A 17,593-nucleotide genomic window follows, 5' to 3' on the forward strand; every position below is an offset into this window, starting at 1 on the left:
AACGCCCCACTTCCTAATGTCCTTACACCACGTTGGGCATTAAGGTTTCAGTGCAGGAGTTTGGGGGTGGGGGGGCACACACACTCAGCCTGTAGCACGGGACACAGCCCCTCCCAGGGTGCTAGGGAGTCTGAACTCAGCCCCATCTGTAACGAGGCCCGTGCAGTCGGCAGACAGGTAGATGCTGCAGAGAATCATGTGGATCGACGCAGGTGCGGTATGGCCGGCTTTGGGAAGGTCTCCCCTGCGTGCTGAGATGCCCAGGCCATTTTCGGCAAAGATGGGCCAGCCTTCTACAGCTCTGGCAGAAACAGGAGCTGGAGCGACAGGTCTGGGCCAAGTCAGGGAGCCTGGTGGTGGCGTTTGCCTTTGCCTCGTCCTGCACGTGGGGATGTCTGTCTAGCCTGCTCAGGAGAAACACAAAAAGTCCCCGCTCAGCTGTGGGAGCCGCCGAACTGCAGACCCATTGCTTAGCCACAGACCAGACATCTGGCCTTAAAATGAAAGATGCATGAGTGACAGGGAGCTGACAGCTCCGGGACCCGGCAGCTGCGGCGAGCAGCAGCCCAGGATGGTGCGCTCCTGCTGGCTGGCGCACGTGTGCCAGGGCGGGACCAGCATGGTGCAGCTGAGGACGCCACAGGACTGCCATGGGTCACCTGTGGTTCTCAGGGGAAGGGGTTGCCCTCCGGCTCAGGAGGCTGGGGGAGGTTGGAGGAGAGTCTTCCAATGAGAAAATAGTTAGACTCGGAAGGTGAGGTTTTCTAAGATTGGTAAAGATTCCATTGCCTGTTTTTTAGAAGCACCTAAAGCTGTGGGCCCTTCCCGTGGACCCCATGGGCCTCACTTGCGATGTGAACACCTGGGGTGGTGGTCCTCCATCCACAGTGGCCTCACTGATGGCCACCCTCACCCCGGGACGCTGACCTCCTCGGTCTGCCGTCTCCCCAGGAGATTGTAATTCCAGGTCCACACTGCAGGGGGAGCCCTACTGGAGCCTCCAGTGGCCCCTCCTTGGGCACACATGGTTTACAGCCAGTGAACATGTTTATAAAATAACTGCTGTTCCCACAAAGGGACAGGTTCAGGACGACTTGGCTGCCGCTGGGCTTGCTTTCTTCTCCCCCCACCGAGGGAAGAGGCAGCTGGCGCGCCCCGAGTGCGGGAGGGCGGTGCAGAAAGTCCTCATCTGCTGTGGCGAGTCTTCCTCCCTGTTTTGAAAACATGCTCTTCTTCTCCAGTCTGGGGAGCGGAGCAGTCTGGGTAGTTCTGTCTGCAGAGGATCAAGCCGCAGGGCGCCCTCTCTCTCTGGGACCCCGACCACTGGGGGTCTTCCCCGCCCACTGCTGCTGCTTAGGGAGGAAAGGACCCCCCCAAGTCCTCCGGCCTGGGGTGGGGGTGGGGGTCGGTGACGGGCGCTGATGGGAACGATACCGTGTCGGCCTCCAGTGGGCGGAGAGGAGAGTAAAGGATGGGACTGTCCCCAGGTCGTCACTCAGAGTGTCCCCTCCTGGCACCCAGACTGAGGACACAGGCTTCGGGGAGGAGGGCACTTTCCCACGGCCGTCTGTGGCCGCCTGGCCCACCGGGCCCCTGAGCAGGGGGACCTAGAAGGGTCTGGAGCCCAGGGCGGAGCTTAGGGCCCTCCTGTTCCTACTGGTCTCCGTCCACAGTCCCGCCCCCATGGGACCTTCTGGGACTTAGGGGCCACGCTCAGGCCCTTCTCCCTCAGGAGTCTCCTCCTCCCGCTCTGCGCTTTCGGCTCACAGGTGGGCGCTGGCTCAGTGCATGCTGTCTGGTGACTCCTCCCTCTGCTGGGTTTGACTTCCTCCCACCCAAGGGGATGGGGCCCCTGGGTGCCGTGCTGACAGGACAGGGTGGGCCCTCGGCCGGTCAGGTCTTGGTGACGGTGTTAGGGTGATTTAACTGTGGCCGGGTTTGGAGCTCAGCATCGCCCTCCAGCCATGGGGCGGGCGGCAGTTCTTCTTCTGTGGTGTGGGGTGACAAGGGGAGTCCAGAAGCTTCTAGAAGCAGAAGGGACGGCAGGTGCACCTGTTTATGGGCACTCTGGCAGGGAGAGCTCCTGTGTACTGTTGCTTCCCTGTGTACGTCACAGTCCTACACGTAGCCTCCCGCAGGCTGCGCACGTTCCGGGGAGACTTGGCGTCTGGGAGAGGAGCCCCAGACATCAGCAGCCTCTCCCAGAGGAACTTCTACAGGGCCCGTCTCCCGCACCCTGGTCTCAGACGGGCAGTCCCCTCCGGTCCCCCAGCATTCCCGTGGCCGGGGGGCCTCCAGGGTCTCCGATGACATCCGTGCCGTTCTGTGTCCCTGTCCCCCCCAGGGATTTACTGCTGCGGCCTGCTCAGCTCCAGGAAGAGCGACTGCACCGGCCTGCCCCTGTCCATGCTGACCAACCCGGCCACGCCGCCCGCCCGGGGCCAGCACCGCATCAAGATGAAGGGCAACATGTCTCTGATCTGCTGGTACAACAAGGGGCACTTCCGCTTCCTCACCAACGCCTACTCGCCAGTGCAGCAAGGTGGGGGGCCCCGCCGCGTGCGCGTGGGGGGTTGGGTGGGCGTGAGCGAGACGCAGGGAGGGTGAGTCGGGTCCTGTCCGCCCGCAGCACTGGGGTCCCGCCCGCCCTGTCCTACGAGGGGGCCAGGGTGCAGGCTGTAGCCCGGGCCCCGCGCCAGCTGCCTGGAGAAGCAGTGGCCGTGGGACCTGCAGGGGCCCGAGGCCGCCTCCCTCCCGCAGCTCCCCCTGGCAGACTCGGGGTCCGGCGCCGGGCCGTGTTTGCATGGCCTTTCATCATCACTACCACCCAGCACTCTGTCCAGATCCGTTCCGGCGGAGAGGGGAAGGCAGCTGTTTTTGTCTTTCCGTTTCTGCCTTCGAAATGAACTGCCTGCTCTGGAATTTCTGGGGTTTCAGCTGACCTTGTCATTAATTTTCCTTGTGATTGAAAGTCCATCACTAACAGAGGGTTTATTTAGCAAGGAGTCTCCATTTAAAGTAACCACAGCTAAGACATTACTAAACTGCTGAAAAGGCGATTGAAATGACGCAGGGACACGTCACCAAAATATTTACAGCCGGGCAGTGTGTTTGAAAAGTCCCCACGCTCCTTCCTGTCAGGGTCCCTTCCTCGTCCCTCCTGAGGGGGCCCCACCAAGGGCCTCAGTTGTGTGCATGCGCACGTGCGTGGTGTGTGTGTGGTGTGTGCGTGGTGTGGATTTGGTGTGTGCATGCATGCAGGATGTGTGTGTCACATTGGTATGTGTGTGGCATGTGCATTGTGCGATGTGTGTACACGTGCATGGTGTGTGCATGCATGCAGGATATGTGTGGTGCATTGGTGTGTGTGTGGCATGTGCATTGTGTGATGCACGTGTGTAGTGTGTGTGGTGTATGTGCTGTGCGTGTATGTGGGGGGTGTTTAATGTCTGTTGTCATTTTTTCCCATCCCTCACCCCCCACCACACAGAAGTGACCAGACGATTAGGCGACTGAGCACATGGGCGTCTTTGGGTCCTGTAGGGTTAGAGGGTGTGGGAGCCGCTCTCGTGAGCTCCGTCAAGGGCACTTAGAGGGAGTGTTTGGAAGTGACCTTGGGAGCTGAAGGCTAGCGTTTAAATTGGGCTCTTATTCTAGGGGTTGGGGGTTGGTGCAGGGCAAGGATGATTTTAGGGACCCATTTGGGAGCAGAGTGCAGGGGCCGCTTCTCACCAAATTGTTGTAAGTGCTAGCCTCAGAAAATATGTCCCAAAGCAGGACATGCTCTTCCCTGAGCTGGGCGACACAGGGTAACAGAGGGAAGACTGCATCTGGGGAGGCTGGGAAGCAGCGCGCAGTAGGACTTCAGAGGACAGATCTTAAAGCCACAATATCAAGGGTTGGGCCCCTTAAATCAAGGGAACGAGTAAGGAGGACATTGATGGGGAAGAAGAGCTGATTGTTAAATACACTGCAACTTCGTGTCTGTGTGGAATTCACTTAGAGTTTCCCTTCCTAAAGGACTTGTGAATCATAACGTCCCTAAACCTACAGTGTGCCCACAGCATTGCCACACACTCACCCAGAGGACCAGGGCTCCCCTGGGGCCCTGGATGTGGTCCCCGGGGGAGTGCAGGTACCTGGGATGGGGGGTTTAGGGGATGGAGGAAAGGGCTGGGGGCGGAGACTCCCCACGGAGGGCTGAGGGGCCCCCTGCTCCTCCCCCTGGAAATCCCTGCCCCTTCCCCGGCAGCTCAGAGGCTTTTGGTTCAATGAAGAGGGTTGTCCTTTCTGTGGACAACAAAACCACGATGTTTTAAAACCACCTTTCATTTCATTCTAATTGTCATCATTTCTGTATCTCGCCCCTGTCAGTGGTTGATTTTTTACAGCATGAATAGTGATGGGGTGAGCATCGCACACCCAAACCTTTGCATGCGTCTGCGGTCACTTCCTCAAGATGAGTCTGCAGGTGGGGTGTCCGGGCTGAGGGGCCTGAGTGCTGACGGCTTTGGTGAGGGGACACAGGTAGCGTGTGCCGCTGTGACAGGCCTCGGGGGCCCCGCCTTCCTTCCTTTGTGTTCTTCAGGTTTTTCTTGTGAGGTCTTTGTCTTACTGATTTGGAAGCAAATTTTAGCCCTATAGCAAGTATTTTCCTGTATTTGTTTTTCTTGTTATTTGTGGTTAGTATTTTTTTAAGATTTTATTTATTTATTTTTAGAGAGGGAAGGGAGAGAGAAAGAGAGAGAGAAACATCAATGTGCAGTTGCTGGGGGCCATGGCCTGAAACCCAGGCATGTGCCCTGGCTGGGAATCGAACCTGTGACACTTTGGTTCGCAGCCCACACTCAATCCACTGAGCTATGCCAGCCAGGGTTGTGGTTAGTATTTTTAACATAAAAAATATTTTTCATTTCTGAGTAGGCAAGTCTGTTCATCTTGTTCTTTGCTCTCAAACTTTAGGTGTCTCTGTCCCAAGGTGGTGTGAGTGTATGTGTGTGGTGTATGTGTGGACAGGCAGGTGTGCATGTGCATGGTGTGTGTGGACAGGCAGGTGTGTGTGTGTGTGTGCATGGTGTGTGTGGACAGGCAGGTGTGAGTGTGTGTGCATGTGTGTGGGCAGGCAGTTGTGTGTGTGTGTGCATGGTACATGTGGACAGGCAGGTGTGTGTGTGGTGTGTGCACAGGCAGGTGTGAGTGTGTGTGTGGTATGTGTGTGGACAGGCAGGTGTGAGTTCACCTGCTCGTTTTATACGGCACTTTGTGCTCTGCAGAGTGATCTACTTTACATTCACCTGGGCACTTGGCAACAGTGGGAACGTCTGTATATTTTTCATTAAGTACACGGGTTGGTTGACCAGGCAGCCCCACCTCTGGGCCCGAACCACTAATTGAATAAATCGCCTTTCCCCACTTACTTTAAATGTCATCCAGCTGGTAAGAGCTCATGGGTTCTAAAGACCCTTTCTCAGATTTATTCTGTGGCCACATACACTCTTCTGAAACCTGACAGCACTTCCAGTTTTAGAAAATGTTTAGGAACATTTTTGGACTCAGTTTATTGTTCTCTAGAGTCTAAGGAAACAGGAAGCGTCTTCCAGAGGGTGTGAGCAGGTGCACAGGCTTTTTAAGACTTATACATTGTCGCATGTCTAGGGACATCCCTGTCAGGAAATAAGTCCTTTTGCTTTTCTCCTGAAACCCCCCCGATTTCCTGAGCAGAGTCCCCGCCCACTTTGGGTTCAGAGGTCAGAAGACAGAGGCGCCCCCGGGACGCCTGCCCAGGACCCTGACTCGGCTCGTGACTCCTTCAGACTCAGGGCAAGGCGGCGGGGTGTTGGCCAAGCCACAGGAAGCCCGTGGGGATGGTGGACAGAGCCGCTGGGATGTCGAAGACCCGGGGTCGGATACTCCTCCGGTGGCCCAGAGGTGATCACGTGGGGCACAGCTGTGACACAGGTTCACGCAGAGCTGCAGAGGCACGGGGTCTGCCCGGGGGCCTGCGGGGGCCCCATGGGTGTCACACCCAGGCGTGACACCAGCAAAGACAGGAAACGCCAGGTAACCTCTTGTCAGCATCTGCTCTGTCTAAAGATCTTTGGGCCACAGAAAAGGCAATTACAGGACAGTAACCTTTCCCTTCTCAGATGGAACACTATCTCGAAATGCCAGGTGTCACCACGGAGGAGGGTGGCCTGGGTTATAAGCTGGGGGTACTGCTCGGGGAGACGGAGCACACCAGGGTTCTGAAGCCGCTCTCCTGAGATCCCAGGCTGAACTCTTGGGTGTCGAGTTAAAAGGAACGAGAGCGATGGGAAGGCGGTCCCCGTGGCTGGGCACGAGGGGACGGTGGCCGTCCAGAGCTGTCGCCCTGGCCATGTGGAGGCCAGGAGGCCGAAGCTGCAGTTTTGGGGGAGCCCCAGGGACCCGGCCGCTCTGGGGTCTGTCCTGGGAGAGGAAGCCTGACCCCCGGGAACTGCGGGGACTCAGAGCAAACAGGGTTTGTTCGTTTACAGGGGTGGTCTGACCTGCTCACACCCGCGTGGACTTGGGGCAGGGGGCTCTAACTCGGCCTCGGCAGCCCCAGAAGATGCTACAGTTGAACGTCAGAAAAGCTAAAATGGAGCTGGGATGGGGAACCTGCCGGGCCAGGGCCTGGAGGACGAGGCGGGGACGTCCCCCCCCTCAGGCCTGGGCAGAGGTGGGGCCGGGTGGCTGAGATAAGGTGAGAGACGGGGAACAGGTGTCCCCGGGAAGAGTGCTGGAGAGAGACAGCCCTCCTTGGAGGCCGCGGGATGCCCCGGGCAGCAGGGGAGCTCGGCCTGGGAGACCCCCTTGAGGCCGGATCACCTGATGACAGAGCCTCTTTGGGCAGAGGGGGGCCCGGAGCCCTTGGGCCGGGCGGAGGCCTCTGGTCTGGGCACGGCTGGCCCTCAGCTGTAGGAACGCGCCGCCGGCCCTGCCCCGGGCCTCTGAGGCCAGGCTGCTAGCGGCGGGGCCCAGGCGGCTCAACCCCTGACCAGCTCTCTGGGGGGTTCTTTAGAGTGAAAACCCAGTGGGTGCTGGTGGGCAGGGGGCAAAAAGGAAAAGAAGAGAAAGCCCCCCCCCCCCCCCCGAGGACTCGGCCTGTGCAGAGAGATCTCTACCACCCTCTCAGCGAGGGTGGGCAGGGGGACCCTGATAAAGCCCCTTGTGCTGCAAGGGACCTGCCGTGTCTCTTTCAGTGGAGTCCATTTCAGTGGGGCTGACGTTTCCCGGCCCTTTGAACTGACCCCTTACAAGAATGACATGGGCACTGGCCTCACCAGCGCACCCTGCCCGGGGAGGTGGGCGGAGGAACACCCTGGGAGTTCTGGCCACCCATGCACACTGGGTGGCTGGGAGGACGGTGCCCTGCAGCGGGTGCCCTGGGCTCCCCGCCCCTGGCAGTGGGACCTGGGACTTGCCAGGGGACAGGCTCGTCAGCGCCCCTGGGATCCTGTCCCCTTTCTGTGTGGTGGCGGGACGGGCGTGGACGGCACGTGTGTGAGCGGAGCGTCAGGGGCTGCGAAGGGTACTTTCCATCCCTGAGGCCACAGGGGCCCCGGAAGTCCCGGGAGGCATGACAGGGCTGACCCTGGGGGGAGAGGTGCCTACCTCCTTGTTCCTCGGAGCCTCGAATGCCACCTTCTTTGGCGGAGGGAGGTAGAGCAGGCGTACGGGACTTCCTGTGCACCCTGACCTCAGCCTCCGCCGCCTCCTCCTCCTCCCCCATCCCCTTCCCCCTCCTCCGCCCTCCTCCTCTGTTCTCTGCCTCACATCTGGACACCCACGCAGGGTGGACACGGGCACATCTCTAAGTCCCACGTCAGGCACTCTCGGAGGAGGCGGGTTGGAGGGGGACTGACCCTGTCTCCCCCACAGGGGTGATCATCAAGAGGAAGAGGGGGGAGATCCCCTGCCCCCTGGCCGTGGAGGCGTTTGCTGCTCACCTCAGCTACATCTGCAAGTACGACGACAAATACAGCAAGTAGGTGGTCCCCCCTCCTGCCTCCCACCCCAGGGCAGGGGGGGCTGGGGGTGGGGTCTGCGGCCGCACTGTCACGGAATTCTGAAGTTGGTGGGCGGTCCGTAGTTGCCCCGATTACAGAATTAAAGAAGTGAAGACCCAGTGAGATGAATCCTGAGCCCGCATCCTGGCCTCCCGGGCTCGCTCAGGGTCCAACCCTGAGTGCCTGCACCAGGGGCCATCCTGTCCGAAGTGCCCACACAGCACAGACGGCGTGCGAGCCTTCGTCTCGTGCACACCCCATGCCGTCTCCTGGCCTGGCGTCAGTCCGTAACAGGAACTCAGAAATGGCTGCTGTTGGACCTCGGCATGCCACCGAGTCTCTGGTACTGGGCCTCGTACCCAGAACAGGGTCGGATCAACCCGAAAGGCAATCGGGTGTTTGCTCAGCCCTCTTAGAGGGCGGGCGGCATCTTCTGCGCTCTCTCGCCGTGGGGAAGCAACGCCAAGGACCCCGTGCCCCCGGGAAACCCACTGAGGCGTGGGAGGGAGCCACTGAGCCCGCGTCCACTGCACCCCTCTCCGCGCTCGGTCCTTTGCTGAGCTCCGTGAGGTTAATGCGGAGAAAGGGGCACCGCTGAGCAGCGGTGTGCGGGGGCCTGCCCTGTGCGGGCGGTGGGTAGTGTGGAGGATCCCACCCTCAGACGCTGCGCAGCCGGGGAGCAGAGACAGACGGGTACATGGGATACATGGAGGATACATGGGATACATGGATACACTCAGGGAAGAGTCCTAAATTGGGTTGGCCCAGGAGGGACACACCGTCCTCACCCTCGGGGGCAGAGAAGGCCCCCTGAGGTGACATCTGTCCTCCCTCTGCAGGGAAGGGGGGGGGGTGGCGAGGAGGCGTGCCCTCGGGGAGAAGAGAGCGCTTTGCAGAGGCCTGCAGGGAAGGGCCCACTTGACCTTTGGGAAGCAGTTCAGTGTGCACAGAACTCGGCCTTTGAGAAGGCCCCAGCAGGCGGAGTCCCCTGGAGTCCCCTGGAGCCCCCAGAAGCCCTGGCTCCCAGTCTCCTCCCCACCCTCCCTGTAAGGGGAGCTGCTGCTCTCACCTTCTTTGTCTTCAGGGAAGCTCTCTGATGGAGCCTCAGCCATGCCGAGTGACACCCCCACCCCTGGTTCCCACCCCCAGCGCCCCTGCCGACCGGGAGGAGGCTTTGGGGGCCCTCAGCCCAGACCTGGGTGCCTGGCGGCCGCCCAGGTCAGCCCCTCTGACTCCCGGCGTCCCCGCAGGTATTTCATTTCGCACAAGCCGAACAAGACCTGGCAGCAGGTGTTCTGGTTTGCCGTCAGCATCGCCGTCAACAACGCCTACATCCTGTACAAGATGTCGGACGCCTACCACGTGAAGAGGTACAGCCGGGCGCAGTTCGGCGAGAGACTCGTGAGGGAGCTGCTGGGCCTGGAGGACGCCTCTCCGACCCACTGATGCGGGGCCGGGCCCAGGTAAGGGCCAAGGGGAGGGAGGGGCCGAGGAGGGAGAGGGCCCGCCGCTCCGACCTGCCCGCCCGGAGCCCCGGAGACACGCTGCTTGACCTCCGCAGGGACCCCACGGACCTGGCCAGGGGACGGTGGCTGTCCCGGTTTCTGTCCCGGGAAGAGCATGGCCTCCCCCTGGGGAGTGGCCGCCCGCCTCGCGGAGACCCTGCGCAAGGACGGGGCGCCACACCCGACTCCACGTGCCACGTGCCGCCAGGGCTGCTGCCAGCCAGCCCTGTCCCGCCCAACTGGCGTTCCGTCCGCGCGGCGCCTGCAGGAGAGCTCAGCTCTGAGCACCAGGGACCTGGCCAGGCCCTGCCACCAGAGGTGCCGGGGACAGGATGAGCCGCAGCATGTCCTGCTGGAAGCGCCGCTTTGTGAAGATGTCAAGACGTGTGTGACGTGGTGCACCTGTACGTCGAGCCTGCAGGTGACCGGAAGCAGGCGGAGATGGGCCGTTTGCCGCTCGGACTGTCCCGGTGCCCCTGGGGCGCCGTGGAAACGCCACGACGGATGGGGGAGGGGCCCAGTGCCGGGAGTGAGTGAGGTCTTCCTGGTCCTGTGGCCTGCTCGGCGGGGGCACAGGGAAAAGGGAAAACGCCAACAACCGCAGTGAAGTGTGATGCTATTTTTTATTTTTAAATATATCTTCAGGTTATTTTCTTACTGTTGCTTAAGATCTTCTGTAAAAGGAAAATGTCTCCCTCCTTTCCTCCCCCCTCCCCCCCGCCCCCGCCTCGCCCAGTCACCGCCGTGCGTGGTCTTGGTTCTGTGGCCCGAGCCGTGTGCCCGTGCCGGGGCCGGGGGGGCTGCTCGCCGCCAGAACAGACGTGCTGCACCCACCGAGGACCCCAGGGGGACTCGCCTTCAGCTCTGTCACCGAACTTGTCACGGCCAGAATTACTTGCTTAGGAAAATATGTCGTGTTGCTCAAACGAACAGCAAAGTGTCTCCAGGGAGGACCACCTGCTAAATCTCTTCCCGTGTGTGCAGTGAGCCACCTGGCCCTGTCTGCCCATCTCAGGTCTCGCCCTGGGGGCGGTGTGGCTGACACTGCAGACCCCACGGGCCGGGGCTGCTAACCTGGTGGTGGGATTTCCTCTGGGGCCTGCTCACTGCAGGACCGGAAGGGTTACCGGACGAGCAGCCAGGGCCCCAGTTACCCCCCGGGACGTCCGGGGCTCTTTCTGAACCCGGGCTCCCAGGTCTGCATGGGAGGAGCCCGCAGCCAGGGCGGCCGCCCACTGTCCAGCCGTCCCCGCAGACACAAAACAAGGCGTTTCTGGGGTTGCCTGGTCCCCCTGCAGCCCACTTCGCGCCGCCCCCTCACTTTTACACGCGTGGCATCTACTCTACTCAGGCTTTGGGACTCCCTCCCGTGGTCACACGCAGCACGTGAGCCGTGTTGCCGGCAGCATGCCCCCAGCTCCCTGTCGCCCGTGTCCCGGTGCGTGACGGCCACCCTCGTCCTCGGCGTTCGTTCAGTGCCACGGATCGCAGGCCCCACCTTAAATTGCGTTTCGAAACACCGTTGCCATGTCCTTTACTTGGATGGAAAGCACTTTTACCACGTGGAGAAATATATTTTTAATTTGTGATGCTTTTCTACAAGGTCCACTATTTCTGAGTTCAATGTGTTTCCAACACTCTAGGGCAACTAATGAAAGCTGATGAGTTTTCTTCTCTGTCCAAATACGTAAAAGAAAAAATAAAAGTCTATTTAGATGTTGATTCTTTGTTAATATATGGGACCTGGTTAAAAGGCCTCCGGGTGTGGCCCCGCCCCCACCCTCCCCAGCATCCCGCTGTGAGGGGGTCTCTCTCCGGGCTGAGCTGGGGCATCTGCGCGGAGGGACATCGGGCACACGTATCTGCCATCAGCCAGCGGCATGCGGAATCGCCAGCTCCGTCCCTTCTCCTCTGGTGGGTGTTTAAAGGCAAAACCATCTCCCCACGGGCCGGAAGTTCGGGTGAGAGCCACCTCGTGACGCGCTGGCGGAGGGAGCTGAGCCACACTGGTGCCGCCCTCTTCCCACGTGGATCCCTGCGCTGTCCCGCAGGCTGAGGTTTGGGAGGCGTAGCAAGAAAAGTGAACAGACAAGGCCCACTTCCTCCGAGTGTCGCCCATGCACCAGCTCCTCTGTATGGGCGACACTCGGGGAGGGACCCCGGGAGGCAGGCATGGCCTGTCTTTGCCCCAGGTGACAGGAGAGATGGACAGCCCGCCCAGGGGAGCCGCTGAAGGCCGAGGGTGTCCTCAGGGCCCAGGCCGCTGCCACCCTGTGGGTGAGGGGCCAGGGTGACGCTTCTCCAAAACGCCACAGTCAGACTCTCCTCAAGGCTTTTCCCACTCGCCAGGTCGTCCCTGGTTCTGTCCCCATCGCACTGGTCAGCCATCGCGGGTAGAAAGCACAGCCTCCCCTGTCGGGTGCCAAAGGAAAGGGAATCCCCCGCAAGATCACAGCGCCCCCACCCGGGAAGTGCGGGAAGTGCGGGGAGCGCCCCCAGGCCCCGCCGCAGCAGCCGGGACCCGCTCTGGAAAAAGCTCTGTCTCCGAAGCCCCTGCTGCCGGGCTCCTGAGTCTGTAGCCTGCCTGTGTCCCCAGATGCCTGCTCTCTCTCCTGGGGACACTGAGACACTCCACTTCGGGCTCCGTCACTTGTCATTCTGCGGCTTCTGCGTCCCGTCGTTGAAAGTCTGTCTAAGCCTTCTTTCCGAGGATGTCCTTCTCTCCCAGTAGGAAACAGAAAAGGGGCGTCAGGAGCCAGCGTGGTGCCGGGAGCTGCTGCTGCTGTAAACCGTCCGCAGGAAGTGAGGGCGCGCCAGCTGCTCGGGCGCCCACCCTGTAGCCGCTGGTGTGTGCAGATGCGCATGTGTCCCTCCGGGTGCTGGCCCACACCCTGTTTCTCCACCCTCCAGGGTGTCCTTGGTTCCGACCTCTGCTGGCGGCCACCTGGCAGCTCCCTTGTAGAGCACAGGCTGCTGGCGTTCGCGGCGGCTCTGTCTGAACCCTCCCCACGCTGTGGGGGCGGGGAGGGGAGTCCATGCTTCAGCGCACAGCCACGGGCAGACCTTCTTCCGAAAGAGGCACCTGTAAGGCGTTTCCCTGCATGCTCCTCCTCACGAGCTCCCGCACGCTACTCACGTGGGACCTTGATCTCTGGCACCCCCACTTGGGACGCTGTCTCCTGTAAAAGACCTGCAGGGAAGCGGAATACCAGGTTTAGGTGCGAGGGCCCACGCTTCCTTCAGGGAGGAGGTGTCTGTGGCCGAGGGACCCAGCGAGAACTGGCCGCCCCTCTCCCCCACCAGGGGGCACCACGTGGGCAGGGCCCCGCCCTGGTGGGTATGTCTGTTGGGTCTTTCCCATTCATTCTCTTACTCGTCCCTGTGACAAGCCCTGCCCAAAACTTCACCACAGGGGAAAGGACGGTGCATGGGTGCTGATGGTCCAGGCTTAGCTGCAGGCACTCTGGTCATTTCATGTCGTCCTCAGGGTCGCCCTGTGAGCTAAGGAGCCCCACTGGGGACCGGGGGAAGCGATGCTCTGGGGCGGGGGAAGGACTCGAGGGGGTGGAGCCTGGGCAAAGCCTGGTGCCGTCTCTGGTCAGTCTCAGCCACCCGGCTGGGAACTGCTACCGCCCCGTGTGATGCTGCGAGCTGGGCACAGGCTCACACACAAAACCTGGTTGGTCCCCTGGAGGGGGCTGTGGGGGTGGTTCTGGGCAGAACACCCAGCTGCCAGAGGGGGAGGTTTCAGCAGGAGGGGACCCCCCCGTGTGGCAGAGGGAGCAGTTGATCTTGCTGCCGGACCCAGCACACACCCTGCCTCTGAAATTTGGGGTGCTTTACCTTGTCAGGCACCAGACATGCCTGGCTTGGCATATCCCCAAAAGACGAGTGGGCCCCCTCAGAGGGTTGGAAGTAGCCTGCACCCGGCCAGGCCTTGCCAGTCTGCCTGGAGGCCAGTGACTGCCTGGAGGCCAGTGACGTGCCTTGGCACCGCGTGTGAGCAACGGGCCAGAGGTGGTCCTCCTGTTCCAGAGGCTTCAGCCCAGCCACGGAGAGTGTCTGTCTCACAAATGCATCAGGCCGACAGGGAACTGTTTTCTCCTAGCAAGTAAGGAAATGGCTTCTCTCTGCAGGCTGACAATAGACCTGAGGCGTTGCTTGTCCCCAGGTGCCTTCTAGTGACCCACCTTCCGCCAGAGGAAGGGGCCACCACTTTGGCAAAAACAGGCAGAAGAGAGCCATTAGCTGGGCGGAGAGGGTTGAGAATTTTAAAATCAGCCGTTCCCCTGGCCTGTGGGTCCCTTCAGAAATGCACCTCGCCTCACCCCTGAGAGCTCCCCGCAGCGGTAGTGGCGGCGCCTAGTGGTGGCGCCGGGGAATGAACAGGAGGGGAAGGAAGGGGCGGGGCTTCTCTCTCAATAGGTGGGAAAGAGGGGCCCAGAACAGTTGTAGACACTGTGTTAGGTGTGAATTGAAGATCTGGGTGGTGGGTTGTGCGGTTTTGATCGAGGCATTTTGGGGGTCACTTTCATCCATTTCAGTATAATGCCACGGCCTTGATACCGACGGCGGCCCTATCATTACCGGCCTTATCAACACGGACCCTCACTTATCGGTAGAAGTTCAGTGTCCTGAGGGGGACAAGTGCCCTGCTAGGTCCTGTACCGTTTAAGCCGCGTGTCCATCCCTGGCCATCACCCCACAATGAGTGACCGAGTTGGGGGTCCAGAGGCAAGGACACTGGATCCGCACAGACTCGGTTGGAAATCCTGGTGCATTGCTGACTCTGGAGGGGACGGTTCTTCTCCGGTTGTCCCAGCCCCTTCCGGCCGTGGAGCACGTGGTCGCTGGGAGGCAGCCTCCAGCTCCCTGGGGAAAGCATTTCCCAGCTTTGGGAATGGCCCCCTGGGGCTGCAGGCCTGTCTAACACCTGCACCTTCACCTGGGGGGAGTCAGGGGGATGGAGTTCCCTCCATCCCCCTCCCTGGAAGCTCCCTCCACTGCTGCCCTCACCACGGCCCGGTCTTCCTCCTCCCCCTCCTCAGAAGGTTCTGGAGTCAGAAGCTGGAAAGGTAGGCCCTTGTGAGCAGACACACACACACACACACACACACACACACATGGAGGGAAAAGCGCCCTCCAGCGAGAGCTGGTGTGTGCAGGGTGCAGCGAAACAGAGGGTGTGCGACTTTGGCTTTGCGCTAATGCCCTGAAAGCCGTAAAATGGGAATGGCTTCCGGTAACACGGAAAATCTCTATGGAGAAGGAGATTATCCCCACTTTGCAGGGTCCAGTACCATCACTGCCCGAGAGGGAAAAGATGCCAAGAGGTGGGTGAGTGCTTTCCAACTTGCAATCTCTGACAGCGTGCTCCGGCGACGCTTCAAGTTCTTCTGCAAGCCCCAAATAACTTTCAGACACCCCTTTAAAGTTTTAATGAATTCAAGTCTTTGCTCGCCAAGCCTTTTAGTAAGCACTGAATCTACCTAGACTTCAGTGTTCGGTGACCCCGATGGGATTGTGTTCCATTCGTCCCCTGCCATCCTCTCGGTCTCTCTTCCCTCCCCTCCTCTTTCTTCCCTTCCCCTCCCTCCTGCCCCCCTTCCTTCCCCTCCCCCTCCCCCTCCCCCACACTGCTTCGCTTTCTGGACTCCCCTCTGCCGGTGCAGAGGGGCCGTGGGAGCCTTCCGTCCTGTCACCTGGGGCAGGTTCTCCCGCCTCAGTGCCCAAGGGCCGCCTGGACCCTCCCCCCTCAGCAGGATGAGGAGTGGGGGATGTGATGCTTTGTACCCAAGACATCCTGAGGGGACAGACGCCCAAGGAAGAGGCGAGCCTTCAACGAGCAGGGAACGGAAGAGCCTTTACCACCGGGACTGGGTGGTGATGGGATTTACTTTACTGCTTCCGGGGCCCTAGCCCCCGGGGCCAGGCTTACTCAACCTTCCTCCTTTCTTTCGAGGGTGTGGACCTCCTGGGGGCTCTCGGGACTCCTCGGAAAATTAACTGGCTACTTCCTATTTGAGAGAGGGGACAGCGGAGGGAAAGGGGATCAAGAGTCATTCGTTAAGGACACTTTTGGGGGCTCTTCTAAACCACTAAGACCCTGGGGATGTAAGCAAGGCCAGGCCTGGCGTCAAGGACTGTCAGGTAGTGGGAAAGATACAAGCACCTCACAATGATAACTGTGTAAAAGATAAAGAACAATGACCGTGGTTTCCCACCCACCACCCACCAATGAGGACACGCGGCTGAACTGTGGTCAGTCTCCAGGGCAGAACCCCTTGGAAGGACTTGTTACGGGAGATCGGCAGGAGGCAGAGAGAGAGCAGGTGCAGACATTACTCAACAAAACTAATGGGCTTTGCCCTGGTGGGAGCGTGGTCCTGCGACCTGGAAGGTGGCGGGTTTGATTCCTGGTCGGGGCGCATGCCTAGGTTGCAGGTTGGCCCCGACCTGGGCATGTAAGAGAGGCAACCAATGAAAGTTTCTCTCTCCCTGGCTGGTGTGGCTCAGTGGGTTGAGTGCCGGCCTTTGAACCAAAGAGTCACTGGTTCTATTCCCAGTCAGGGCACCTGCGTGGGTTTCGGGCCAGGTCCCGTGTAGGGGGTGCAAGAGGCAACCACACATTGAAGTTTCCCTCCCTCTCTCTCTCCCTCCCTTCCCCTCTCTCTAAAATCAATAAGCATGTCCTTGGGTAAGTATAAAAACAAAACAAAACTAAAGGGCCTGTTTCTTAGAGCAAACCTGTGGCTCATTTTTGGCCAAAGGCTTTGCCTTTTGCCCCTGGGAGAGTCTCGGGCCTCCAGGCACGAGCCCAGCGGTTCTGTCCCAGAGTAACAGTGTAACCACAGAGTGAGTAACCACACCGATGCCACAGGGGAGGTCACTGAAGTCCAGCTGCATCCCAACATCTGCTGCAAGGAGAAATGAGCAGCCGGGAGGGAGGCATCCTGCTCCTGACGGAGCCAGAGGCACGTCCTGACCCAGGGGCCCTGGCTGGCTCCCCTGCCCCTCACCCCTCTCCTCAGCCCTGGGAGCCAGAGCGGGGAGTGAGGTCTGCCCTCAGGGGCCTCCTCGCCCAGTGGCCCCAGCCCTCCACCACAGCCAGACCCCGGACAGCCTGCGAGAAGCCTGGTGGCTGTTATTCGCGTGCACCTCCAGCATGGTGACAAGTCTAGGGGTCGGCAGGAGGGACTGAGTGTGCCCCCAGAGGGAGACCCGCTGCCGGCAAGAAGGAGCGCCTTCACGGAAACACCAGGGGGAGTGTTTAAAACCCTGGGGGGGATTGTTGCCCTGCCCCAGATGCAGAAGGGCTGGGGAGACGGGGCAGGTGCGGACGGTTTTGCCTGATTTCAGCAGTGTTGGGGGCGGGGAGAGGCATGTTAAACCGCCTCGGTTCAACCAGCTTCCAAGCGGAATTTTGGTTCATCCTCTGGCTGCTTTCCGTGAATTAATTGGTCCACCTAGTTTGAGATGAAGCCTTTCCCACGTCTGCCCAGCAGAGGGCAGCAGACTACACCTTATGAGCTCCAGGCGTGCAAAAAAAGAGTCCATTGGAAGAATGTGTTCTGGGTTGGGGGTGGGGCAGGATTCTAGGCACCGTGGTGGAAACGGCAGTAACCGAGACAGACGAGGTCTCTATTGGCCAGAGTGGAGAGGGAGGACAAGAAACAAAACATTGAGACCACAAAACCGTAACATTCGGGGGCAGGAATAGGAAAGAACTCGCTGACTCTGGCGTGTGATATCCAGCAAACACTGGGTGCGTACTGGGCACCAGGCACTTCCAGAAACTGCAGACCTTGGAGTCTACACTCTGGCCGGGCCCAGAGCGCACAGCAAACCAGAGAGTGCTGCAGCAGTGTCTTAAAATACACCGAATGCTGCAGGAATGGGGGAGCGCAGATTCGGGGAGTGCTGGGGCGGGGCGGGGGCCTCCGGATGGTCAGACTGGGCTTCGGGGGCGGGGGCAGGTAGGAGTGAGTACCGAGGCAAGGCTGGGCCTAACAGCGCCAGGCTCCAGGCTTGCAGGCAGCGGGTCCTTGGCCTCTCTGA

The 17,593-nt window shown here is 60.3% G+C and overlaps 1 protein-coding gene across 2 annotated transcripts in view; it reads left to right on the forward strand.

Moving 5' to 3' along the window:
• PGBD5 (piggyBac transposable element derived 5) overlaps positions 1-11,257 on the forward strand; it is a 75,110-nt gene extending 63,853 nt beyond the window's left edge. Inside the window, exons 5-8 of one of the 2 annotated variants that reach the window (XM_036016050.1) lie at positions 2,345-2,542; positions 7,903-8,008; positions 9,281-9,493; positions 9,592-11,257. In XM_036016050.1, coding sequence (XP_035871943.1) covers positions 2,345-2,542; positions 7,903-8,008; positions 9,281-9,476 — 500 coding nt within the window. In that variant the 3' untranslated portion in view covers positions 9,477-9,493; positions 9,592-11,257. Of the gene's footprint in view, positions 1-2,344; positions 2,543-7,902; positions 8,009-9,280 lie in introns of both variants that reach the window. The other variant, XM_028531309.2, reaches the window with a different exon arrangement.
• The last annotated feature ends 6,336 nt before the right edge of the window (positions 11,258-17,593 follow it).

This window comes from Phyllostomus discolor, chromosome 15, assembly GCF_004126475.2.
Source record: "Phyllostomus discolor isolate MPI-MPIP mPhyDis1 chromosome 15, mPhyDis1.pri.v3, whole genome shotgun sequence".
In the NCBI taxonomy this organism is placed as follows: domain Eukaryota; kingdom Metazoa; phylum Chordata; class Mammalia; order Chiroptera; family Phyllostomidae; genus Phyllostomus; species Phyllostomus discolor.